Raw genomic sequence first — 25,734 nt, 5'->3', positions numbered from 1 at the left:
GGTTGGGATGGGGGGGTTGGAGTGTGAAGAAGGATGAAGAAAGGAGATGAGGAGAAACAGAAGCATCGTTGTGGGTGACGTCAGCAGTGAGGCTCTCAATCACCTGGATGTCCTACATATTTAATTTCATTTAACAATAATCCTCCCACCGGGATTTCAGAAAAAACAGGCAATTTATTGAAAGTTCCAGGAATTTTGTAACCCAAGTTGCACCATTGTTCTTACATATTATAACCATATACAATTTCAGTAGCCCACACACTTGAAGTCGGAAGTTTACATACACTTAGGTTGGAGTCATTAAAACTCGTTTTTCAACCACTCCACAAATTTCTTGTTAACAAACTATAGTTTTGGCAAGTCGGTTAGGACATCTACTTTGTGCATGAACCATGTAATTTTTCCAACAATTGTTTACAGACAGATTATTTCACTTATAATTCACTGTATGACAATTCCAGTGGGTCAGAAGTTTACAAACACTACGTTGACTGTGCCTTTAAACAGCTTGGAAAATTCCAGAAAAGGATGTCATGGCTTTAGAAGCTTCTGATAGGCTAATTGACATCATTTGAGTCAATTGGAGTTGTACCTGTGGATGTATTTCAAGGCCTACCTTCAAACTCAGTGCCTCTTTGCTTGACATCATGGGAAAATCAAAAGAAATCAGCCAAGACCTCAGAAAAAAAAATGTATACCTCCAGTCTGGTTCATCCTTGGGAGCAATTTCCAAACACCTGAGGGTACCACGTTCATCTGTACAAATTATAGTATGCAAGTATAAACACCATGGGACCACGCAGCCATCATACTGCTCAGGAAGGAGATGCGGTCTGTCTCCTAGAGATGAACATACTTTGGTGCGAAAAGTGCAAATTAATCCCAGAACAACAGCAAAGGACCTTGTGAAGATGCTGGAGGAAACAGGTACAAAAGTATATATATCCACAGTAAAACGAGTCCTATATCGACATCACCTGAAAGGCCGCTCAGCAAGGAAGAAGCCACTGCTCTGAAACCGCCATAAAAAAGCCAGACTACGGTTTGCAACTGCACATGGGGACAAACATTGTACTTTTTGGAGAAATATCCTCTGGTCTGATGATTCAAAAATAGAACTGTTTGGCCATAATGACCATCGTTAGGTTTGGAGGAAATAGGGGGAGGCTTGCAAGCCAAAGAAACACCATCCCAACCGTGAAGCACGGGGATGGCAGTATCATGTTTGTGGGTGTGCTTTGCTGCAGGAGGGACTGGTGCACTTTACAAAATAGATGGCATCACGAGGAAGGAAAATTATGTGGATATATTGAAGCAACAATCTCAAGGCAAAGGGTGGCTACATTGAAGAATCTAAATTCTAAAATATATTTAGATTTGTTTAACACTATTTTGGTTACTACATGATTCCATATGTGTTATTTCATAGTTTTGATGTCTTCACTATTATTCTACAATGTAAAAAAATGTAAAAAAGAAAGAAAAAGTAGGTGTGTCCAAACCTTTGACTGGTACTGTATATTTGAGACTTCTCAGTCGACCAAAATGGGGTCAGTCATAGTAGCCGTTTTGTCAAAACAGTGTTTTGTCAGAACCTATGGTAGTGTTCGGTTCTGTGTAGAGCTGGGCTGAGTTGAGGTGGGCCTGGTCTGGTAGAGATCTTATCAGGGAACAGGTTAGACCCAAATGCAGACTATGTTGAAGAAACAATGTTTATTACAGCGACAGGGGCAGGCAAACGACAGGTCAAGGCAGGCAGGGGTCGATAATCTAGAGTAGTGGGCAACGATACAGGACGGCAGGCAGGCTCAGGCAGAGTGGTCAGGCAGGCGGGCTCAGAGTCAGGACAGACAAGGGTCAAAACCAGGAGGGCGAGAAAAAGAGGGACTGGGGAAAAGCAGGAGCTGAGACAAAACGCTGGTTAACTTGACAAATAAGACAAACTGACAACAGACAAACAGAGAACACAGGTATAAGTACCCAGGGGATAATGGGGAAGATGGGCGACACCTGGAGGGGGGTGGAGACAAGCACAAGGACAGGTGAAACAGATCAGGGTGTAACAGATGTGCTGTGATAGGCCGGGTCTGGTTGAGCTGTGCTGTGATGGACCAGGTCTGGTTAAGCTGTGCGGAGGTGGGCCTGGTATGGTAGCATAGGAGAGAGGTTGTAGGGGGAATTGAAGAGGACAGTGTGGCTCCAAAATCTGCATTGTGCCTATTTGACTGCGTACGGTTTGGGCATAGCTCAGTGTATGTATATGCAGTTCCTGGGAGAGAAGTGGTGGAGAGTGGTGTGGGGGCAGTGTTGCTGGCTGTTCTCCAGTCTCTGTGAGGCACCACCGGATGCAGGTCTAAAGGAGCATTTGATTTGTCTCAGGAAGTTGGTGGATGTTCTGTTGCTCTTGTGGACTGGCCACCCAGAGCAACATCCTTAACATCCTGGCAAAGGTGGGGACTGCCTTTGTAATGGCAATTTTAATGTTTGTGCTTATAACTCATTTCTGTGTTCTATTCATGTGCTGTTCTATAAACCAATTTCTGTGTTCATACAAGTGCCTGACTGAACAAATCCTCACTATCAGTAGCTGCAATTTGGCAGTATGCCCAGACCTTATTTTGAGAACAATACCTTGTGAGGTATTGGTCTGTCACATGTTGTGAACCAGTATTGGTCGGTCACATGAATGAAACGGTAATGATTAATGAATTATGTTATATGTGTATAGCCGTATATAAGATAACTGCTGGGACTGCCCCAGCAGAGCTCCTGATTGACCTGTGTACTATGGTGCATTGAGTTGGTTGGAACCTCTCCAGTTGACAAATAAGCAATGATTCATATTAAGACTGACTTTGAGTGTCCCTGTGTAAGAATTTCCACAACAGCCTCTTTGTACATGTATACATTGTCGTAAAGAAAGTAATGGCTACTGTAATTATCACAGTGTCACAGGTATAATAACAACTTAAAGAATATTTTTCCTCTTGAGCCACAAGAGGTACTCTATATGGACATAAATAATGCTTAACTCACTTTTCCTGGTGTGTGCTATTGGCATATGTAACAATGACACAGACAGGACATACAAAATAATTTAAATAACAGTAGGCTGCAATCAACACAAAGATAATAAAACACTGTATTATAAAATAACTGTGTTATACAAAAAACAAACTACTAGATACATTAAAGTATTGTATCGCACTCTCTCGCTTTCTATTTACAATGCGTGTACAGAATATTAGGAACACCCCTCAGAACAGCCTCAATTCATCGGGTCTTGGCCTCTACAAGGTGTCAGGGATGCAGGCCCAACATGGCCCATGTTGAGTCCAATGCTTCCCACAGTTGTCAAGTTGGCTGGATGTCCTTTGGGTGGTGGACCATTCTTGATACACACGTAAAACTGTTGAGCATGAAAAACTCAGCAGCGCTGCAGTTCGACACAAACTGGTGCGCCTGGCACCTACTACCATATCCTGTTCAAAGGCACTTCAATATTTTGTCTCACCCTCTGAATGGCAAACATACACAATCCATCTCTCCATTGGCTTACAAATCCTTATTTAACTTGTCTCCTCCCCTTCATCGACACTGATTGAAGTGGATTTAACAAGTGACATCAATAAGGGATCATAGCTTTCACCTGGATTCACCTGGTCAGTCTATGTCATGGAAAGAGCAGGTGTCCTTAACGTTTTATACACTCAGTGTATATACACATTAGTTAATAGAAAGTATATATTACATTCCCAATGTCCCCGACAATGCCATCAGTTCCCATCTCATAATATGCAGTCCTGTCAATGGTTTGCAAGGTGCCCTGGATAATGGTGATTTACCAGTGCTGGTCCCCATTGGCAGCTCTTCAGTTCGTTTAGCCTCTTTAGCCTGAGTTCATTTAGCCTCTCCTCATTTTCCGATAAACATGACTCCATTGAAGAGTTCATTGATCACCTCTTGTGAGAAGCCTCCACCTGTCACTGGTAGGCTCTCTGAAACAGGCAGCCAGCCTCACACATTGCCATTTCATCCTGTAAATGGTGCTCTCCTTTCCTCCGGTTTTTACACCATTCATTTTTTCATCCTTCTCATGTTTGCCTCAGCTGAAACAACAAATAAAGACACATTTTCAATAATTAAAAAAAACGATATAACTTTCTGTCATTGACCACTTTTACAATAATCGTAAGTCTCATGCTGCTGGTATATTGTAAACATGGTGAACAGTGAATGGTCTTCATACTGTTGTAGTGCTGCGGTAGCATAGGCTGGGCGATTACTAGTTTGAAGGCTTCTATCCACTCCCTCTGGTCCTGCTCCTGGTCACACAGGAAGACAAACTGCCTGTCTGGTGTCTCCAAGGTCACTCCGAACCTCCACCTGCCACTGCGGCTCCCCTTAGGCTGGCCCTCCCTCACAGAGTAGCCATGGCCCTCTGTGCCGATGAAGACAGCTCCCAGTTCCAAGGCATCCTATGTACGGACACACACCAATACACACACACACACACACACACACACACACACACACACACACACACACACACACACACACACACACACACACACACACACACACACACACACACACACACACACACACACACACACACACTGCAACATATCCACAAATACATATCCACAAATACAAATGGCTTATGCATATTCTCTGTTGTCATTACCAGTGAAGTTTTGAAGTAGGACAGCTTTCTGTCCGATAAGTTAAAGATGAACCATCTCTTCTTGAATGGCTCCCATTGCTAAGAACAGACACAGAAGGCACAGAATCAGCCCTGGCTGACCATCATACAGGTTGAGTTTCTGGTGCTCTCGGTGTATATCACTTTAAAACTTCACTATGTTCAATGAATTTGATGGATTACTAACCGTTGGGCCGGTTTTCTCCATGTAGCCTTCTTTAATGCTACTTCTGGTTATCAAAGGTACAAGCTGCACAAACCAAAACATAGAAAGGAGACAGATCTGTACAGAGGGAGTCATTGAAAGGATGACGTCACCTGTGACATATCATGTCAATTACGGCGATACAAGACTTCTACTTTGAACTCACGTCACTGTCCCTGGCATTAGGGTCGACTTTCTTGAGGTAAGCAAACCTGGTGGCCCGAATCGCATTGAAACAGGACACAATTTCCTAGAAGTAGGAGAGAGAAATTTGACCCCAAGTCTTCATGACAACGTTTCAATTGAGTTTTGTCATAGGTTATTACCTGGCTGTTGTCATGGTAAACAAACAGGTTTCTGGTCCGTTCTTCCTCCAGGTAGGAGATTTGCAGCCCGTGGGCGTGGCCTATCTTTTCCGGCTGGAACACGGCATTGAGGTCCTTCATAGAGATGACTGCTTTGGGCTTCTTGGACTAGGGTCAATAATACACAACAGGCAGCATTATAATGATCCCTTCTCAGGTATTTTATATTTAACATTTATTTAACCAGGTAAGTTAATTAACATCAAATTCTTATTTACAATGACGGCCTAGCAAGAGGGAAAGGCCTCTTGCGGCGATGGGGGCTGGGATAAAAATTTAAATAAAATTGACAAAACGAATCACGACAAATGAGACACCACAACACTACATAAAGAGACCTAAAACAACAACACAACATGGCAGCAACACAGCATGACAAAAACATAGCATGACAACAACATGGTAGCAACACAGCATGGCAGCAGCACCACATGGTAACAGCACAAAACATGGCACAAACATTCTTAGGCACAGACAACAGCACAAAGGGCGAAATGGTAGAGATTTTTTTTTTTTAAACACGCGAAGCAGCCACCAGTGTCAGTAAGACATTCTTCCTACCGAACCACATAACCTTTGTTTTGGAGGTGTTCAGAACAAGGTTAAGGGCAGAGAAAGATTGCAGGACTACGCTTTGTTGCAGAGCATGACACACAAAATCTGGGGAGGAGCCAGCTGAGTATAATAGGCTGACCACACCGCTCGCGTTGCGTCGTTGCAAAATACATTTAGAAATCTATATTATTCAATTATTGCACCCACACTGCTCACGCGCGTCAACAAGCGTCTGCGTTGCCACGGGCTAAAATAGAACTCCTTTCTATTTCGGACGCAGATCGCGCTGGAAGTCCTGCCTCTCCCATCTCCTCATTGGTTTATAGAAGCAGGTACCCACGTGCCATCTCCTCATTGGTTATACCCACGTGGGTGATTGAAAGACGAACTGTGTTGCTGATCGGTGTAGTAATACTATGAAAGTTTAGATGCCAATCACCATATAAGTTCAAAGATGAAAAAGCCTGGAAGGAGGAGAGATGACTAGAAACGATTTGGTTGACCGTTTTATGTGTGAATTAATTGTCGGAGTAGAGGACCTTGTGCATTTCAGGTAAAATAACAACTCAATGTTTATATCCCAGGACAAATTAGCTAGCAACAGCAAGCTAGCTAAATAGGACAAATTAGCTAGCAAGTGCAAGCTAACTAGCTAAATTGCCATAAATGTTTAATGCTTTTCGACTTGTTCCCAAATTAATGTAATTGGTTCAGAATTTGTTTTGATATTTTAACCTGCGTGTTGTGATTGCGTTTGGTGTAGTGGGACAAAATACATTTATGCACGATGGCGCATGATGGTGCACGTGCTCAGCCAGTTTGGGTTCCGTGTAAGACTGTATCATCTGCAAATAAGTGGATGCAGTGCATTCAGAAAGTATTCAGACCACTTCCCTTTTTCCACACTTTGTTACATGACAGCCTTATTCTAAAGTTGATAAAATCCATTTTTTTCATCATCAATCTACACACAATACCCCATAATGACAAAGCAAAAACAGGTTTTTAGACATTTTTGCAAATCTATCACCAAGACTCTTACTAGAGCTGGCCGCCCGGCCAAACTGACCAATCCGGGGAGAAGGGCCTTGGTCAGGGAGGTGACCAAGAGCCCGATGGTCACTCTGACAGAGCTCCAGAGTTCCTCTGTGGAGATGGGAGAACCTTCCAGAAGGACAACCATCTCTGCAGCACTCCACCAATCAGGACTTTATGGTAGAGTGGCCAGACAGAAGCCACTCCAGTAAAAGGCACATGACAGCCCACTTGGAGTTTGCCAAAAGGCATCTAAAGGACTCTCAGACCATGACAAACAAGATTCTCTGGTCTGGTGAAACAAATCTGACAGAGTGTGAATGGTTCTGCAGAGAATAATGGGAGAAACTCCCCAAATACAGGTGTGCCAAGTTTGTAGCGTCATACCCAAGAATACTTGAGGCTGTAATCGCTGCCAAAGGTGCTTCAACAAAGTACTGAGTAAAGGTTCTGATTACTTACGTAAATGTGATATTCCAGTTTCTTTTATTTTATAAATTTGAAAAAACAATTATACATATTTTTTTGCTTTGTCATTATGGGGTATTGTGTGTAGATTGATGAGGGGGGAAAACAATTGAATCCATTTTAGGATATGGCTGTAACGTAACAAAATGTGGAAAAAGTAAAGGGGTCTGAATACTTTCCGAATGCATTGTAAGTTGATAAGAGCCTACTGCCTGAGGTATGTTGTTGATGTAAATTGAGAAGAGGGGCCTGGGATCGAGCATTGGGGTGGCAGGTGGGCTGAAACAGCAGATGTTCTGACTTTATATACTGCACTCTTTGAAAGAGGTAGTTAGCAAACCAGACCAAAGACCCCTCAGAGACACCAATACACCTTAGCCGACCCACAAGAATGGAATGGTCTACCGTGTCGAAAGCTTTGGCCAAGTCAATAAAGAGAACAGTTTAACACTGCTTAGAGTTAAGGGCAGTGATGACATAATTTGGGACCTTTATGGTTGCAGTGACACATCCATAACCAGATTGCATACCAGAGAGAATACTATAGACATCCTGAAAGCCAGTCAGTTGATTATTGACAAGTTTTCCAACAATTTTGATAAACAGGGCAAGATACTGTAGAAATTGGCCTATAAGAGTTAGGATCAGCTTGATCTCCCCCTTTTAAATAAAGGATGCACCGTGGCTGCCTTCCAAGCTCTGGGAACCTCCCCAGAGAGGAGAGACGGGCTAGGCAACGATAGGGGCTGCAACCTTAAAGAAGAAAGGATCTAAACCATCTGACCCAGAAGTTTTTTGGGGGTCAAGTTTAAGGAGCTCCTTTAGCACGTCAGACTTAGTGACCGCCTGCAGGGAGAAGCTGTGTAGCGAGGTAGAGGAAAAAGAGGGAGGAGCATCAGGGCTAGTCACATTAGAAGGGCTGGGAGACGAGGAAGTGCTGGACGGGAAAGGAGGCGTGGCTGAGTCAAATAGGAATCCTGACTTAATTAAGTGGTGATTAAAGAGCTCAGCCATTCGCTCCTTGTCAGTAACAACCACATCATCCACATTAAGGGACATGGGCAGCTGTGAGGGGGAAGGTTTATTCTCCAGGTCTTTCACCATTTTCCAGAACTTCTTTGGGTTAGACCCACAGAGAGAGAACTGCTCCATAAAGTAACTGACTTTGGCCTCCCGTATAGCCCGAGTGCACTATTCTCATTTGCCTGAACAACAGCCAGTCAGCCTGAGTATTTGTGTGCCGATCCTTTCGTCAAATAGTGTTCTTCAGGTGAAGTACACTATTTGTACTTCACCTGTACAGATCAGCCGAACCAGGGGCTGAGCCTGTTTTCTATCAATATTTTATTTATGGGGGCATGCTTGTTAACAATACCACTGAAAATATGTTTTTTAAAGGACCAAGCATCTTCGACAGAGGGGATCAAGCGGATTCTATGCTAATTTACAGAGGCCCAATCATTTAAAAAAAATATATATTTCACCTTTATTTAACCAGGTTGGCCAGTTGAGAACAAGTTCTCATTTACAACTGCGACCTGGCCAAGATAAAGCAAAGCGGTGCGACAAAAACAACAACACAGAGTTACACATAAATAAACGTACAGTCAATAACACAATAGAAAAATCTATGTACAGTGTGTACAAATGTAGAAGAGCAGGGAGGTAAGGCAATAAATAGGCCATAGAGGCAAAATAATTACAAATTAGCATTAACACTGGAGTGATAGATGTGCAGATGATGATGTGCAAGTAGAGATACTGGGGTGCAAAAGAGCAAGAGGGTAAGTAATAATATGGGGATGAGGTAGTTGGGTGTGCTATTTACAGATTGGCTGTGTACAGGTACAGTGATCGGTAAGCTGCTCTGACAGCTGATGCTTAAAGTTAGAGAGGGAGATATGTCTCCAGCTTCAGTGATTTTTGCAATTCTTTCCAGCCATTGGCAGCAGAGAACTGGAAGGAAAGGCGGCCAAAGGAGGTGTTGGCTTCGGGGATGATCAGTGAGATATACCTGGTGGAGCGCGTGATACGGATGGTGTTGCTATGGTGACCATTGAGCTGAGATAAGGCGGGGCTTTACCTAGCAAAGACTTATAGATGACCTGGAGCAAGTGGGTTTGGCGACGAATATGTAGTTAGGGCCAGCCAACGAGAACATACAGGTCGCAGTGGTGGGTAGTATATGGGGCTTTGGTGACAAAACGGATGGCACTGTGACAGACTACATCCAGTTTGCTGAATAGAGTGTTGGAGACTATTTTGTAAATGACATCGCCGAAGTCAAGGATTGGTAGGATAGTCAGTTTTACGAGGGTATGTTTGGCAGCATGAGTGAAGGAGGCTTTGTTGCGAAATAGGAAGCCGATTCTAGATTTAATTTTGGATTGGAGATGCTTAATGTGAGTCTGGAAGGAGAGTTTACAGTCTAACCAGACACCTAGGTATTTGTAGTTGTCCACATATTCTAAGTCAGAACCGTCCAGAGTAGTGATGCTAGTCGGGCGGGAGGGTGCGGGCAGCAATCGGTTGAAGAGCATGCACTTAGTTTTACTAGCATTTAAAAGCAGATGGAGGCCACGGAAGGAGTGCTGTATAGCGTTGAAGCTCGTTTGGAGGTTTGTTAGCACAGTGTCCAACGAAGGGCCAGATGTATACAGAATGGTGTCGTCTGCGTAGAGGTGGATCAGAGAATCATCAGCAGCAAGAGCGACATCATTGATATATACAGAGAAAGGAGTCGACCCAAGAATTGAACCCTGTGGCACCCCCATAGAGACTGCCAGAGGTCCGGACAACAGGCCCTCAGATTTGACCCACTGAACTCTATCTGAGAAGTAGTTGGTGAACCAGGCGAGGCAGTCATTTGAGAAGCCAAGGTTATTGAGTCTGCCGATAAGAATGATATCATTTAGGACCTTGAGCATGGCTGAGGTGCACCCATGACCAGCTCGGAAACCAGATTGCATAGTGGAGAAGGTACGGTGGGATTCGAAATGGTCGGTGATCTGCTTGTTAACTTGGCTTACAAAGATTTTAGAAAAGCAGGGCAGGATAGATATAGGTCTGTAACAGTTTGGGTCTAGAGTGTCTCCCCCTTTGAAGAGGGGGATGACTGCGGCAGGTTTCCAATCTTTGGGGATCTCAGACGATACGAAAGAGAAGTTGAATAGGCTAGTAATAGGGGTTGCAACAATTTCGGCAGATCATTTTAGAAAGAGAGGGTCCAGATTGTCTAGCCCAGCTGATTTATAGAGATCCAGATTTTGCAGCTCTTTCAGAACATCAGCTGTCTGGATTTGGGTGAAGGAGAAGGGGGGGGGGGGGCGGGGGCAAGTTGCTGCAGGGGGTGCTGAGATGTTGGCCGGGGTAGGGATAGCCAGGTGGAAAGCATGGACAGCCATGGAAAAATGCTTATAGAAATTGTTGATTATCGTAGATTTATCGGCGGTGACAGTGATTCCTATCCTCAGTGCAGTGGGCAGCTGGGAGGAGGTGCTCTTATTCTCCATGGACTTTACAGTGTCCCAAAACTTTTTGGAATTAGTGCTACAGGATGCAAATTTCTGTTTGAAAAAGCTAGCCTTAGCTTTCCTAACTGACTGAGTATATTGGTTCCTGACTTCCCTGAACAGTTGCATATTGCAGGGGCTATTCGATGCTAATGCAGAACGCCACATGATGTTTTTGTGCTGGTCAAGGGCAGTCAAGTCTGGGGTGAACCAAGGGCTATATCTGTTCTTAGTTCTACATTTTTTGAATGGAGCATGCTTATTTAAGATGTTGAGGAAAGCACATTTGAAGAGCAACCAGACATCCTCTACTGACGGGATGAGGTCAATATCCTTCCAGGATACCCGGGCCAGGTCGATTAGAAAGGCCTGCTCGCTGAAGTGTTTTTGGGAGCGTTTGACAGTGATGAGGGGTGGTCGTTTGACTGCGGACCCATTACGCACGCAGGCAATGAGGCAGTGATCGCTGAGATCCTGGTTGAAGACAGCAGAGATGTATTTAGAGGGCAAGTTGGTCAGGATGATGTCTAAGAGGGTGCCCATGGTTACAGATTCAGGGTTGTACCTGGTAGGTTCCTTGATAATTTGTGTGAGATTGAGGGCATCTAGTTTAGATTGTAGGACAGCCTGGGTGTTAAGCATGTCCCAGTTTAGGTCATCTAACAGTACGAACTCTGAAGATAGATGGGGGGACGATCAATTCACATATGGTGTCCAGGGCACAGCTGGGGGTTGAAGGGGGTCTATAACAAGCGGCAACGGTGAGAGACTTGTTTCTGGAAAAGTAGATTTTTAAAAGTAGAAGCTCGAATTGTTTGGGCACAGACCAGGTTTAGTATGACAGAACTCTGCAGGCTATCTCTGCAGTAGATTGCAACTCCGCCCCCTTTGGCAGTTCTATCTTGTTGGAAAATGTTATAGTTAGGGATGGAAATTTCAGGCTTTTTGGTGGCCTTCCTAAGCCAGGATTCAGACATGGCTAGGACATCTGGGTTGGCGGAGTGTGCTGAAGCAGTGAATAAAACAAACTTAGGGAGGAGGCTTCTAATGTTAACATTCATGAAACCAAGGCTTTTACAGTTACAGAAGTCAACAAATGAGAGCGCCTGGGGAATGGGACTGATGCTGGGGGCTGCAGGGCCTGGGTTAATGTGTGGGGGGTGGAACAAAATGGCTAGCTAAGGCATATTGAGCAGGGCTGGAGGCTCTACAGTGAAATAAGACAATAATCACTAACCAAAACAGCAATAGACAAGGCATATTGACATTAGGGAGAGGCATGTGTAGCTGAGTAATCATAGTTATGAAGGAAGGTTTCTCATTAAAGTTTTTCAGCAAGCGTCTATGACAAATCAGTACAGGTCATTTAACTGAGCAGCCATTTCAGAATACAGTGATCACTAAGGTCACTACAGAAAAACACCAGACTGATACCTATCAGGAATTTTTGTGAGGATAACATCAAGGAGAGTAGCCTTTTCTGGGTGTTTGGGATAATACCTTATGGGATTGGTAATGATCTGAGAAAGATTTAGAGAGTCCCATTGTTTGTTTTAAGTAACAGGGGATGTTCCCTGTGACTTTTCCAAAGCCTTCTGGGCACGTCCCCAGGACGACATTTTGTTAGCTGGGTTATCTGATCCAAGAGGATGGAGAGAAGCTACTTAAAGGGAATGGGGGATACCTAGTCAGTTGTACAACTGAATGCATTCAACTGAAATGTCTTCTGCATTTCAACCAACTTACATCCTCCTTGGTGAAGTATCTCAAGGTGAGGTCCGTTTCAGAGAGCAGGAATCTCCTTTTCAGGAACTGCTTGTTGTCCTTGCCTTTCTTCCATAGAATTCCTTCGTAAAGTCCTGAATGGGATCCAACCAATACAAACCATTGATTTAGTTAGTATCCCTTCTCTCTTCATACGCAGTATTTTGGTACGTTTGTTTCTATGCCTTGCTCTGTAGACAGATGTATGGAAATGTCTTGTGTTCCTTGACAATTTGAATAAAATAAATTGACTTATCCATGAAGGCTTGTCAACATTTAGCACTTACCTGAACAATAACCTTGCTGAAGGGAGTTATTCTCTCCTGTGAATTCTCTCCTCTCATACTTAGCACGTATCCACTGATCTTTAAGAACACTGTCAGGAAACCAAAAGGTTAAAGATTTAAATTCAAAAACAAATATTTTTAAAATAGAAACTTTTTGTGTTCAATATATGACTCAACTTTGACCACAAGCCCTGGAAGTATTTGCCAACTCAATCAATTGTAGGCTAATCGACACCAATATGTTTCTTCTTCTTCTCTTGAAATAATACTACATCCTTTCACCGAATGAACAACTATCAAGTCATCACAATTTACACTTCCTTAAATTGAGTGAGTGAATGAAGACATTGATATAGTGTCACGACTTCCACCGAAGGTAGTTCCTCTCCCTGTTCGGGCGGCGCTCGGCGGTCGGCGTCGCCGGTCTACTAGCCATCACCGATCCTTTTTTCCTTTTCTGTTTGTTTTGTCTTTGGTTCTGTCACACCTGGTTTCATTTGCCTTAAAACGTCTTATGGCTGCAATCCCGCTAACGGGATCAATATGACAACAGCCAGTGAAAGTGCAGGGCGCCAAATTCAAACAACAGAAATCTCATAATTAAAATTCCTCAAACATACATGTGTCTTATATCATTTTAAGGGTAATCTTGTTGTTAATCCCACCAAAGTGTCCGATTTCAAATAGGATTTTCAGCTAAAGCACCACAAACGATTATGTTAGGTCACCGCCAAATCACAGACAAACACAGTCATTTTTCCAGCCAAAGATAGGAGTAAAAAAAAGCACAAATAGAGATAAAATTAATCACTAACCTTTGATGATCTTCATCAGATGACACTCATAGGACTTCATGTTACACAATACATGTATGTTTTGTTTGAACAAGTTCATATTTATATAAAAAAATCTGAGTTTACATTGGCGTGTTCCGTTCACTAGTTCCAAAAACATCCAGTAATTTTGCATAGCCACATCGATTCAACAGAAAAACTCATCATAAATGTAGATGATAATACAAGTTATACACATGGAATTATAGATATACCTCTCCTTGATGCAACCGCTGTGTCAGATTTCAAAAAACCTTTACGGAAAAAGCAAACCATGCAATAATCTGAGAAGGCGCTCAGAACAACAGTCAAATTAGCCGCCATGTTGAAACCAGAAATTACATGATAAATATTCCCTTACCTTTGATGATCTTCATCAGAATGCACTCCCAGGAATCCCAGGTCCACAATAAATGCTTGATTTGTTCGATAATGTCCGTTATTTATGTCCAATTAGCTACTTTTGCTAGCGCGTTTGGTAAACAATTCCAAAGTCATGAAGCACGTTCACTAAAACGACTAAATGTCCAAAAGTTCCGTAACAGTCAGTAGAAACATGTCAAACGATGTATTGAATCAATCTTTAGAATGTTGTTAACATAAATCTTGAATAACGTTCCAACCGGAGAATTACATTGACTTCAGATGAGCGATGGAACGGAGCTCCCTCTTATGTGAACGCGCATGGTCAAAGAATGGTCACCTCATGGCAGTGGTGACTAATTCTCCTCTCATCTGGCCCCCCTTCACAGTAGAGTCACCAGACAAAGTTCTACAGATTGTTGACATCTAGTGGAAGCCGTAGGAAGTGCAAACCCATTCATATCTCGCTGTAATTTCAATGGGATCTTGGTTGAAAATCCACCAGCCTCAGAATTTCCACTTCCTGTTTGGATTTTTTCTCAGGTTTTTGCCTGCCATATGAGTTCTGTTATACTCACAGACATAAATCAAACAGTTTTAGAAACGTCAGAGTGTTTTCTATCCAATACTAATAATAATATGAATATATTAGCAACTATGACTGAGGAGCAGGCCGTATAATCTGGGCACCTCTGTGCACCTTTCATCCAAGCTACTCAATACTGCCACTGCAGCCATAAGAAGTTAATTTCTGTGTGTATATATTTACCCTGTTGCCTGCCTAGGTTTGTGCGGGATTGTTTTATTTGGTGATGTAGCTCGGTGAGGTTGTGCCTATTTTTTTGTTTCACGCATTTTAATAGAGCTTGTTATTTAAGAGCTTTGTTTGTTCCTCCGTGCGTGAGTAACGGGTGTCTGTTGTTGAGGGCGTTTGACTTTTGGATTGTGCCATACCTGTATTTGGCGGACTTGCCTATTAAAAGTACGCATCTCAGACATCTCTGCTCTCCTGCGCCTGACTCCTTCACCTACCTCCTAACGCAACATTGTCACATATAGTCCCACTCACACACAGTCCTTCTCCTGTGGCCGGTAGTAGAAGGGCGGAACACACTTCTCATAGAACGCGTTGGCTGCAGCGTTACCCCTTGTCTTCATAAACTACAATTAGAAACATAATAGGAACGTTATAACATAATAACATAAGCATGTTATAACATGACAACATCAAAGGGATTGTGACTAGTATTGTGTGATCTTGAGAGTACATCCTTCAAGGTGTAAAGGTTCTTGGTACACTACTGGGCTATTGTGACATGTTAAACTGTACCTCTACTAAGGAATCATCCCAGAAATCCAAACGTATGGACTTTATCCGGCTGATGGCAGGCAAGTCCCGATGTGTCCCCGAACAGTTCACACATACAAACACACCAAGTTTGTATGAGGCCCAGTCTGGCTCTGTGAATAGCAGTAATATGATACTGTATCAATCAATCAGACACTTGAAATGTTTGCAGCCTGTATACCTTTGAACCACATTACTATAGTTTGGATATTGGACTTTGTAGTATGTCATGCCTTGATTGGTTGTTTTTTCTAGGTTGGCTGATGAGTTGTAGAGAGTTACTGGAAAGGAGGAACCATTGTAATCATTGTCTGAATTAACTATAACTTCCCCCAAAATAACTTCTTTAAAACATGCCATGGTTGTAATCATTTGACTTTTTAGTCATTTAGAGTGACTTACAGTTAGTGCATTCATCTTAAGATAGCTAGGTGAGACAACCACATCACAGTCATAGAAAGTACATAATCAGCAGTGAAATCCAGTGAAATAAAAGCAAATGCAAATATAACTCACATGTCTTACATGGCTTAGGTTTTTGCTCATGCTCCACATTCTATGAACAATAGACAACCACACTGAAATAGTCGATCATTAATAGGAAATAGTCACATAGAAGACATAGCTTCTGTTTGGGGGTCCGTCAATATTTTACTACTTTAAACTTTTGTTTTACAGTTCCTATCTGTGCCTTATCCTAGCCACAATGGTAACCCAAACATGTCAAATGTTAGAGGCTATCAATCATGGTTTAACATGTATTTTATTAAAAAATAACTCACCAGGGGCCCCACAGTCGGCACAATGGTCGTTGCTGGGCTGTTTCACCATATCAAGCAGAATCTTCTTATTTCTCTCCGGATTTGCCATAATTAAATCGGCTATTCTTCTGCGTCAATCCCAAGTCCCAAAAGTCCCAACAAACGAACTGCTTGTTTTACGTAGGTCCATGCCTTTTCATTCACTTCAAATGTATTACTTCTATAACAGGTGTCAGGTCATTTTTCTCGTTGTTGTTGCACTTGACCGCGCTCACAGGCCGACGTTTCCTTTTCTCACTGGCATAGCAACATGACGTTTATTGTTCTCCACACAAACACTCACTATTCAAATAACAATGAACAGGGGAAGTGAAAAAAGCGTTGCCATATATTACGCATAATTTATAAACGGACAAGTAGGCCTGGCAGAATAGTGATATCTAAGAAAAACAACTGTAATTGATTGTATGGTATATATTCCCACAAAATATATCGAGATAATATGTAATGTCTTGATAATGTCACCAAAGTTAATTCATATTCATATTGAAATATAAATAAATAAAATATCTTAATAAAAACGAAGACAGCTTTGACGAAGTTTGCACTTGAGATGAAAGTCAGTGAGATGTCAAATGCAGCTTAAAGAACCTGGAGAGGAGGGGGAATATAAAGTGCCTCGGAACCAAATATGCATGATCCTTGTTTCTGCATCGGCGTGAGATCGGCGAACAACTAAAGGGCAAAAGTTTGAATGCATTACCTGTAAAACCACGATTACAATGTGGGTTGCAAGGCGATGTATGTCTTTAATCGCCCGGAGAGGTATGCACAAATGTTTTATTAAAGCCGTGAAGTTTCTCGGAACTTCTTAATTACATTTTTTCAGGTGCTATTTGTTAGCGGGTGGGTATAATTTGTGGAACGTTCCAACAGGAATCTGCTCCAAAAACAAGGTTGCCGACAAAACAACGCATACAAAGTTGATACCAGGTATGGAGTGGCTATTTAATTAATTCATGTGAGTTGATGTCTATTCGGCAGCTAGTTAGCGAGGGGAATTGATCCTGATACTTTGTATGCGTTGTTTGTTGGCAACCTTGTACCTTACGAAGTTTTTGGAACAGATTCCTGTTGGAACTTATCACTAATTATACCCGCCCCCGATTGTATGTTTCCCCTCTATTCTTGCAGGGCAGTATGGCTTATTCTACCAACCCCAGGGCTCACTCCCCAAACTAGAATTCCGATATCTCAACTGCACGTGTTGCTGGAGGAGTCGGATCCCAGTCGCAGGCTTTGAAACCCTCAATGACACCCTCTCTCCATCTACTACTCCTTGCGATGATAAGTCGCTGGACGCATACTACACCTCAGCGCAGCGAGATGTCATTCTGCAGCTCCTCAACAATGCGGCAGAGTCGGAGCTCGCCGCTGTCAAGCTCCTTCGTGGACGCAAGTCTGTCAACATTGTGGAATACAGGACTAGAAATGGACCTTTTAAGAATCTCGAAAGCGTCATAAATGTGCCGCTTCTGAAACACAAAAGTGCTGTCATTGTCTTCAACTCCATCCTCAACCCTCCGGAGAAGAAGGAGAAAAGAAAAGTAAAGATCCAGCTAGCCAAGTTCATCAGACCAGAGGTGGAAAGGACCTGGCTAGAGGTAAGATGATTTAGCTAGACGGATGGCCTTGAGGTCTGGATGTTGATGGCACAGTTGGGCAGCTCACAGGGTCAGTCTCCGCTGTCACGTCACCACATAAATACTACGTCAGTGTTATTACATGTGTATTAATCCACTTTTGCCTTCCAGGATGCGAATTCCATAGTGTCCATTGTGTGTGGAGTGAATAAAATAGCCTGGGCGCACGTGGATCGTGGCATGAACGTGTTGGAGTGGAAACATGAGGATTGCCACAACTTCCTGAAGGGAACCTACATGGCTTCTGCCTACTTGGATGACGTAAGTTGAATGTTTCCGACCGAGGGATTCTTGCATTTGGGTAAGTAGGTTAGCACTGACACATGACTGTGCAGTCTCCTATGGTGTCAGTCTACAGCCATGTCTCAGGGCTAGGTTTCAGCTTCACGCATAATCATTGACTCTGTAATATCCAAATAGCCTAACTCCTGTACTTAATCACATCTCATTATGTGCCATAACATCACCAGATTTCCAGTGTGGTATCCCACCTCCCCAGTGCTGACTTCTTCGTTGTGGAAAAGACGTCCATCTCCCTTCAGAACACTGCCCTGTACCCAGTAATGGCTCACATGCGTACAGTGGAGGCTATGCTGTTTGCCCTGCTGGAGCCCTGCTACACCCAGCCTGACATCACTGCTCCACCCAAGGTGCTCAACATGATGCGCACCGCAGTCGGCCGCCATTTTGGCCTCATGGTGGGCGAGTCGCGCACCAGCGGGGCCCAGGCGGTGCAACGGATGATGACGGAGTCAGTGACTCAGAAGATTCCGAGGGTGACATTCCCTCACAACCTGTTGGTGAAATACAGGAACCTCTTCCAGATGGGCGGGCGGCGTCGGGGGGAGGATCTGTGCGACGCCATGTTGCAGGCTGTGGCGTTTTACGAGCTGCTCGGTGAATCGAGTTAATGTTACAGCGGCAATTTCCACGCTCCATTTTCACCAGGGACTGAAACTGGTTGACTGTGTACAGTATGTGTGACCTGGTGGGGTCGAAGGTCACAAAGAGCTAACCTGAGAGAGAGACCTGCATATTGGAGGCATGATGGAAATTGACACTAGCTTATATTTAAATGTATACTACAGCACTTCCCACCTGTAGACTCAGATGGTACTGCACTAGAGGTGTCAGTTCAGGCCCCAGCAGCTGAACTCAAGCCTCTCCTCATAGACACCACACGTCATGTTCTTCACTTTCCCACGAATAGAAATGTTCTGTCAGGGCCAATGGTAAAGCAGAACAGGCTTGAATGTGTACAGTGATACGATTTGTCACATGCGACCACCTGCATCTGTACCTTTATGGACAAATGTTTATAATGCCTTCGAAGCCTGAAATACCACTGATTTTAAACACCAACTCGCTGAACCAGATTGTAACAAATGCATGTTATTTTTATGCATAAATATAAAAATAGGATTTTATTTATTATACATTTTGAATGCATACAGTAGACTCTTCTCACTCAATGTAATAAGCATGAATGAATGTACAGCAAACTTTATCATGAACGCCCATATGGGCTACATTCACTAAATCACAAGTCATTAACATAGGGAGATAATAGCATTAACCTCCCTGTAATGCAGTGTAGAGCCAGAACTGACTTAAATGGTCATGGGAAATCATCTGCAAGGAGTCTCAGTGGCCTTAGGGAGGCCCAGGTGAATACTGCTGAGGTAATGCAGAAACCTAGGAGAAAGAGCATTCATACAACAAATCGGTCTTTAAGTCATCTGAGCAATCTCTTTAATTGTAACTGTTTTCTCTTAGTAGAAATGAATAAGGTGCTCCCATGCAGTGTATTGACTCACCTGCCTTGGCCCTGCTCCTGAGTTCTCTCTGATAGGCGCAGGGTGCGGAGAACAGGCAGGTAGACCACGGCAACAGCTTGCTTGTTTCCCAAGGTGCAGAAGGCTCGGCTTGAGAGGACGGTTCTGATGACGTCATATCTCCTTTTGACCACGCTGGAAAACAAACTGCTGTTCAGATACCACCAGAAGGTTTCGTTTGCAATAATGCTCATTTCTGACTAACAGTTTGAACCAAATTCTAACAACATTACAAACGTGAGTGCTAACTTCACATAAGCATGTATGGTAATTTAGAGGACTGAGCCACCAATGCATTTCTTACAGTGAAAGAATAACAGAACACTCAGGAAACTGCACTCACCTAGGATCACAGGAAGTGGTCTGACTGACGTTGAAACCTCGTCTGGGTGGGGCGACAGGGAGGGTGAGTTTCTCCATCTGCTCCCCCTCCAGCCTCTGGGATCCAGCCCATCCGGAAGCCCAGGCCCTCTACTGCAGCCTGGATCTCTAATGTCCTCTCACACAACCACCTACAGCCCCCATCCTCATCTCATCTAGCAGTCCATCCTTAACCTCCGTCCCTGTCCAGAGAAAAGCCCCTGGTCTGCATGGGCCAGCCTTATGTGGAGACTCACTCGGTAGAGGGGTATCAATGAAGGACATGAGGTCCATAAAGTCAGTTATTGCATCTAAGCAGTGGTACACCAAGCCATCTGCCGCCTTCTCAGTTTGAAGTTTGTCATTAACAGTCTCAGTAATATTTGATACACTTGGATGAGCCCGCAGAGACAGTGAGGCTCTGTAAGGCTTTACTAACATGATGTGAGCTGATCTGGAATCAGATGTTGGCAGACATTTCTTTCTCCTCAGCCTGGAGCCAGAGGACACCTTAACTGGATTGATCCAGGATCTGAGGGTGGTGGCTCACTCTGAAGCCTAGGGCGAGTCACTTTCTTTTCAGTGAGGAGAGGACTGGGCTGGGTCCTGACTGGTAGGGGAAGGAGGAGCTCCAGGTTCAAGTAGAGCAAAGCTACACCTCTCCTCCAGCTCTCAGTAAGGATCTCCATCAGCTTGATGATGTCTGGTTTAGCACAGGACTGGCACTGAGGAATCAAAGAGAAAGGCACCTCATACAGTTATACTGACATTCAATGTTGTTACCTGAATAAAAGCATTGGATGTTCATCTAGTTCAAGTTCACAGGGCCTCTGAGGTGACGTGCCTTTAGAGTGGTCTGCAGGTCATGGCTGGGGCCAGAGTTCAGGAGCCCCAGCATGCTCTGAGTGCAGCCCACGTCACAGGAAGGATGGCTGGGAGAAGTATTTTCACCCACTGCAATGTCTTCCACTGCAGCAACATCCAGAGCTAGGGTTCACCAAAACAATCGAGTGATTCAATTGTAAGACTTGACGTACACTCTTTGAGACAGGGACCAAGAAAACTAAGGGGTCACAATACATGTGCTATACTAACACACCTAGACATTGAAGTTCGTCAGTTAATAGTCTGGCATCACTCACTTCCATACACACCACCTGCAGGGTCCTTCAGTGGGGGTTGCCCTCTGAGATGCTTGTCCTCCTCCACTGCAGATCCAGAGGTGAGGTGAGCAGCATCCATCCTGACGTTCTCAGCCAGGCACAGTAGCTGCAGATAACTGCAAACATTCACCTGGGAGGGTGCACGACACAGACAGAAACGAAATGGAGTAGCAGCTTCATATCATATCATGCACATTAGTTGAGGGGATGCAATGGTGCCAAGATGCTTGACTTACTACTGAAGGGGTTTTAAAAAAGATCGCTTCAAAGTCGCCGTCAAACTTTGCCTTGAAGGAGGGATCTGAAGACGGTTGACAGTTTTATGATTCAACTTCACATAATTTTCAATACAGATTGAATTCAAATTTTTCAGTATACAGTATATACACACACACCACTAGTGGTCAGTATCACAGGTCTCTTGGTTGTCTTCATGAAGGTCTTGATTGCTGTGAGGAATCCCACATCATCATCGAATAAGACATCAACCTGCCGGAGAGCAGGTGCAGCTTGGTCACTTAATTAAAATGTCTAGTCTGCAACCTGGAACTGTTATACAACCGAAATAAAACAACTGACAGCTGTGTGGTTTGCCTCTTCAAATAGAATGAGTGATGTGGACATCCTTTTACTCTGGCTACCTGTTGGTGGCTCTTCAACGTCTGGTGACAGTTGACTGACCAACGTAGGGTTAATAATATCTGCCTTCTTCACAGTCACGGTCTTGAGAGAGACTGTAGGAAATAATATCAACGATTAAACAAAAAGACTAACCGCAGCCACACCAGAGGAGGCTGGTGGGATGAGCTATAGGAGGACGGGCTCGTTGTAATTGATGGAATAAATGGAAGGGTATCAAGCACATCAAACATGGAAACCACACGTTCGGCTTTGTTGCATTAATTCTATTCCAGCTATTACAATGAGCCCGTGCTCCTAGGGCTCCTCCCACCAGCCTCCTAAGATCCACACATGCCTATGTGTGGTTAACTAAACTCGCAAGGTGTTTTCTGTTTTTCTTAACTGTTTGGTAGGTGCTCGTCCTGTTTTGTAGATAACAAAGGGCCGTCTAAGTTTATGATCTCTGGTTTACTCTTCTTCTTGAAGAAGTTAGCCAGCATCATGGAGGCTGCACTGCCACCTCTCTTATGGTGGGAGCTGAGGCACCTTCCTAGAGGATGAGAAAACCTTTCTGGGAGAGGCCACTTTACCTGTGTGAGGAGAGCACAAAATAGATGTAACCCACAGTCTCCATTGGACAAACACTATACAAAATAGTTCCTGTCACTTTAAATAAGTGATTTTCAGTAGATGGTTGTGCTTAGACTGCAATAAAATACTTTTCTGTAGCAGGGTGTGCTTACCAGCTACTGTGTCAGATTTAGTTGAAGTGTTGTTGTAGCTACTGAGATGAGATGGTTTGAAGGTGGTGCTTCCCTGGATCTCCACCAGGTGAGATTGGGTGGCCTCTTTCAGTTAGGTCAGGATCTGGCGACCACTGCGCTGGGAGGAGGCGTTCACTTTGAACACCTGGAGAGGCCAAGGAAATGAGCAGTCAACACAGCCATCTTACATATATTAACACTGACTAGTCATACTGCACCCGAAGGTTAGAAGAGGATTGCATACACCCGTATGAAAGCTAACCTGTTTTGGTGAATCATATGACTGAATGAACATGAGCTAGCCTCTCCTGGTTCTCTGCTTTACCCATCTTATCCAATTACCCACAAACTGTCATTTAAAAGTTAAAAATAGAGGAATGTCTTTGTACCACGTTCTAACACTAATCAGCAGGTACTATTCAGGCTCCCGAGTGGCGTGGCGGTCTAAGGCACTGTATCTCAGTGTTAGACATGTCACTGTCACTGTCTAACGAACCACACCCTGGTTCGAATCCAGCTGTATCACAACCGGCTGTGATTGGGAATCCCATAGGGCGGTGCACAATTGGCCCAGCGTCGTCCGGGTTTGGCCGGTGTAGGCCGTCATTGTAAATAACAATTTGTTCTTAACTGACTTGCCTAGTTAAATAAAGTTTACACATGTGAACGGGACTGCACATCTTCCAAGTAGTCTCACACTAACCTTGAAGCCCAGCTCCCGAGCGCAGGCGTATACTGAGGCAGTCTTGCCCACCCCTGGCGGTCCTGTGATCAGCATTGTGCGACACAGATCTTCCTCCTCCACTCTAGCCTCTCCCTGGAAGTCGCCACAGTCCCACGAGTCTGCACAGCCAAACCGGAGGTCAACACTACAATCAATGTTGTTCATGGAAGATTCATTGTCAGTGATGTTTATTTTATTTTACACATTTCCCCCCATCAATTCATAACATCTAAAAGTTTTTATTTTTACCATTGCTGTTGGCATTTTCTTCTAGTTTCCTTACTCGCTCTTTTCTCCTCTCTTCACAGTCGACTCTCAGTTTCCATTTCTTTAACCAACTGCAAACAGAAATAAGGACACCATACCATAAAAGCTAGACATTGGAGGAGCTAGCAGTGGTGTTAGCAACTCACCTGTGTAGCTTCATTACAGAGGCGGAGTTGCCTATTACCTCACTGGAGTGCTGAGGGCGGTACTTCTCTGTCCACAGCAAATCCTCAATGTTGTGAACTTCACAACAGAAAAATAAAGGTACATATCTTAAAGGCCAATGGCAGAGCTAAAGCACCTCTGTATTCTAGTGGTCCGGGACATACATAGTTAGGACATACAAAATTGGACAAAGAAAAGTAAATACATTGTAGTTTCAACAACAATCTGTATTAGGAATCATCACCTCTCCTAAGGCATCGCTGTGGTTGGGCAGGATAGACCTTCTGAGGAGATTCTGGTTGGTTTGGTGGGTTAGGGGTCAGTTCATGACCTATCCCCAGACCTTGACTTTCCCGCCTGAGTCTGTGTTCGGCTCAGCCTGCTTCTTCTAGGCTGACCCCTGGAAGAGGGGATAAGAGACCCCCTGACTTGGTATTCCAAAGAGGGACTATACCCAGTAAAGCTGGTCTCTAACCATGGGCTAGACCTTTGGCGCTTGCGTACTGTTTCAGGGTCCGCCCTCTCATTCTGATGTTTCCTCTTCTCTCCTACAGAGCTAGGAGAAGTAGCGCCTATCTCTGTCTCTGAAATAAAAGGCGACCAATAAGACTGAATCTGATACTAGAGTATGGCACCACACAGACTGTATACATGACAATAAGAACATGACACAGATAGAATAGAGTTAACTAGGCAAGAAAGATGTGGTTATCGCCCCTACTTGGCCATAGAGAAGAAGGCTGGGTGCCCAAAATCCAATGACATCACAAAGTACTTAAGTATAACCCCACAACCTCTTGGGAGGAAGAGCCTAATTTCTGAGCAGGTGAAAGAGAAACCTAAGATGGCGCCTTGTCGTATTGGGGGGTCTTATGATGAGGTGCCTCTCTGTGTCACGGTCAACCAGTAGGCTGCACAGACTCAAGCGGAACAGATACCCCGAAGCAAGAACAAGCCTCATCAAGGATAGCCCCTGCTCAGACCCTCCTAATAATGTTATAGTGATTTCAGAGTCAAGCTGCTCCAGTGCTGACACAGCATTCAGGAGCAGGGCAGTGATGGGGTCTGTGGACATGGCTCAAGTCACTGGCTAATGCCATAGAGCAGGAGTTGGACTCACATCTGGCCAGAATGAAATAGCATGTACCCTCACAATTCAAGCAGCGGTGCAGTCTGCCTCTGGGACAACCAGGGTCTCGGATGAGAAAGTGGCATCCATTTTCACCAGGAAACGGGACACTAATAAGGCCCATAGTCCCCAACACTCACAGAGACGGATTTTGAATTGGTGGTCCAGCTCAACACTTAAACACAACCAGACTGAGAGGAAGGGGTCAATTACTTCTGGCTGGAGAGATAAGTTGTCAGGGTCTGTCCACAAGGGGTCTCTTGAAGAGGTCAAAGTGTCTAACCCACTGTTCCCAGTCTTCACTATGCTGCTGAAGAAATACAAATATACAATTCTGGAGTCGGAAAGTCCAGGTAAGATGAGAGACTATAGTTAACTAAAGGTTAAATAAAAATAAAAAATATTTCTGTATCAAATTCCTTTCTGAAGATGTCACCATTATGGTCATCACATCAATAGGGCATTCATATCATTCAATATAATGGGAATACAAAATTAAAAGTTGCTTTCACTTTTGTCTTCGTAGTGCCAGATTGTAGCATGCGCTGCAATATAGTTACCTATAAAGTAGCACTTTCACAACCGTTGACACATTGTAACAACATAGACTTAGCTAGTTAGCAAACTTTACTTTCTGACATGATCTTCTGAACAAGTCAATGATAGCCTACCGAGAAAGTTACTTTAAACATGCAAAACACGTTTACGTTCACGCTAATTTCATAACTTAGCTTTTCACTAAACAAAAATCAGCACACACAGCCAAATGTTTCGACGTTGTGTAACTTACCGCTTCCGTATG

The 25,734-nt window shown here is 43.8% G+C and overlaps 3 protein-coding genes across 4 annotated transcripts; 1 reads left to right on the top strand and 2 right to left on the bottom strand.

The window, feature by feature from the left end:
* Positions 1 to 1,698: 1,698 nt before the first annotated feature.
* On the bottom strand, positions 1,699 to 16,535 carry LOC139568486 (arf-GAP with dual PH domain-containing protein 2-like). The gene is made up of 11 exons (XM_071390331.1): positions 16,223 to 16,535; positions 15,423 to 15,553; positions 15,162 to 15,253; positions 12,897 to 12,985; positions 12,592 to 12,704; positions 5,237 to 5,383; positions 5,077 to 5,160; positions 4,893 to 4,955; positions 4,688 to 4,765; positions 4,250 to 4,478; positions 1,699 to 4,109 (listed from the first exon to the last, which is right to left on the bottom strand). Exons 1-11 carry the CDS (start codon positions 16,308 to 16,310, stop codon positions 4,078 to 4,080), a joined length of 1,146 nt encoding a protein of 381 aa, XP_071246432.1. The 5' UTR covers positions 16,311 to 16,535; the 3' UTR covers positions 1,699 to 4,077.
* A 361-nt stretch (positions 16,536 to 16,896) lies between these two features.
* LOC139568485 (transcription elongation factor, mitochondrial-like) lies at positions 16,897 to 19,352 on the top strand. 2 transcript variants are annotated; one of them, XM_071390329.1, is made up of 5 exons: positions 16,897 to 17,026; positions 17,138 to 17,194; positions 17,396 to 17,865; positions 18,016 to 18,165; positions 18,375 to 19,352. In XM_071390329.1, the coding sequence occupies exons 1-5, from the start codon at positions 16,984 to 16,986 to the stop codon at positions 18,813 to 18,815; spliced, it is 1,161 nt and encodes a 386-aa protein (XP_071246430.1). In that variant the 5' UTR covers positions 16,897 to 16,983; the 3' UTR covers positions 18,816 to 19,352. The 2 variants fall into 2 exon arrangements, with proteins under 2 accessions (XP_071246430.1, XP_071246431.1); XM_071390330.1 differs by lacking the exon at positions 17,138 to 17,194.
* On the bottom strand, positions 19,314 to 24,330 carry LOC139542413 (ATPase family AAA domain-containing protein 5-like). Its single transcript, XM_071347820.1, is given in 17 exon segments — positions 19,314 to 19,550; positions 19,552 to 19,599; positions 19,722 to 19,874; positions 20,230 to 20,589; positions 20,592 to 20,824; positions 20,944 to 21,086; positions 21,242 to 21,392; positions 21,499 to 21,563; positions 21,658 to 21,751; positions 21,904 to 21,970; positions 22,422 to 22,488; positions 22,633 to 22,792; positions 23,351 to 23,490; positions 23,621 to 23,709; positions 23,785 to 23,881; positions 24,048 to 24,176; positions 24,279 to 24,330. Coding segments are annotated over 17 exon segments (2,076 nt in total). The 3' UTR covers positions 19,314 to 19,522.
* Between the last annotated feature and the right edge of the window lie 1,404 nt (positions 24,331 to 25,734).

This window comes from Salvelinus alpinus, chromosome 2 (assembly GCF_045679555.1).
Source record: "Salvelinus alpinus chromosome 2, SLU_Salpinus.1, whole genome shotgun sequence".
In the NCBI taxonomy this organism is placed as follows: domain Eukaryota; kingdom Metazoa; phylum Chordata; class Actinopteri; order Salmoniformes; family Salmonidae; genus Salvelinus; species Salvelinus alpinus.
Note: the sequence above shows the minus strand (reverse complement) of the source record. Positions and strands in the feature narration are given on the sequence as shown.

What these genes read in the sequence shown, in the direction of transcription:
- LOC139568486 (XM_071390331.1), bottom strand. Translation starts at nt 16,310, where the DNA reads ATGGCAAATCCGGAGAGAAATAAGAAGATTCTGCTTGATATGGTGAAA. An exon ending in TTTACCATGACAACAGCCAG is followed by an intron (nt 5,161 to 5,236) that starts GTAATAACCTAT and finishes TCCTACTTCTAG; the next exon opens with GAAATTGTGTCCTGTTTCAA. An exon ending in TGGAGAAAACCGGCCCAACG is followed by an intron (nt 4,766 to 4,892) that starts GTTAGTAATCCA and finishes GTCTGTTCTTAG; the next exon opens with CAATGGGAGCCATTCAAGAA.
- LOC139568485 (XM_071390329.1), top strand. Translation starts at nt 16,984, where the DNA reads ATGTGGGTTGCAAGGCGATGTATGTCTTTAATCGCCCGGAGAG. An exon ending in GTCTTTAATCGCCCGGAGAG is followed by an intron (nt 17,027 to 17,137) that starts GTATGCACAAAT and finishes ACGTTCCAACAG; the next exon opens with GAATCTGCTCCAAAAACAAG. An exon ending in TGGAAAGGACCTGGCTAGAG is followed by an intron (nt 17,866 to 18,015) that starts GTAAGATGATTT and finishes TTTGCCTTCCAG; the next exon opens with GATGCGAATTCCATAGTGTC.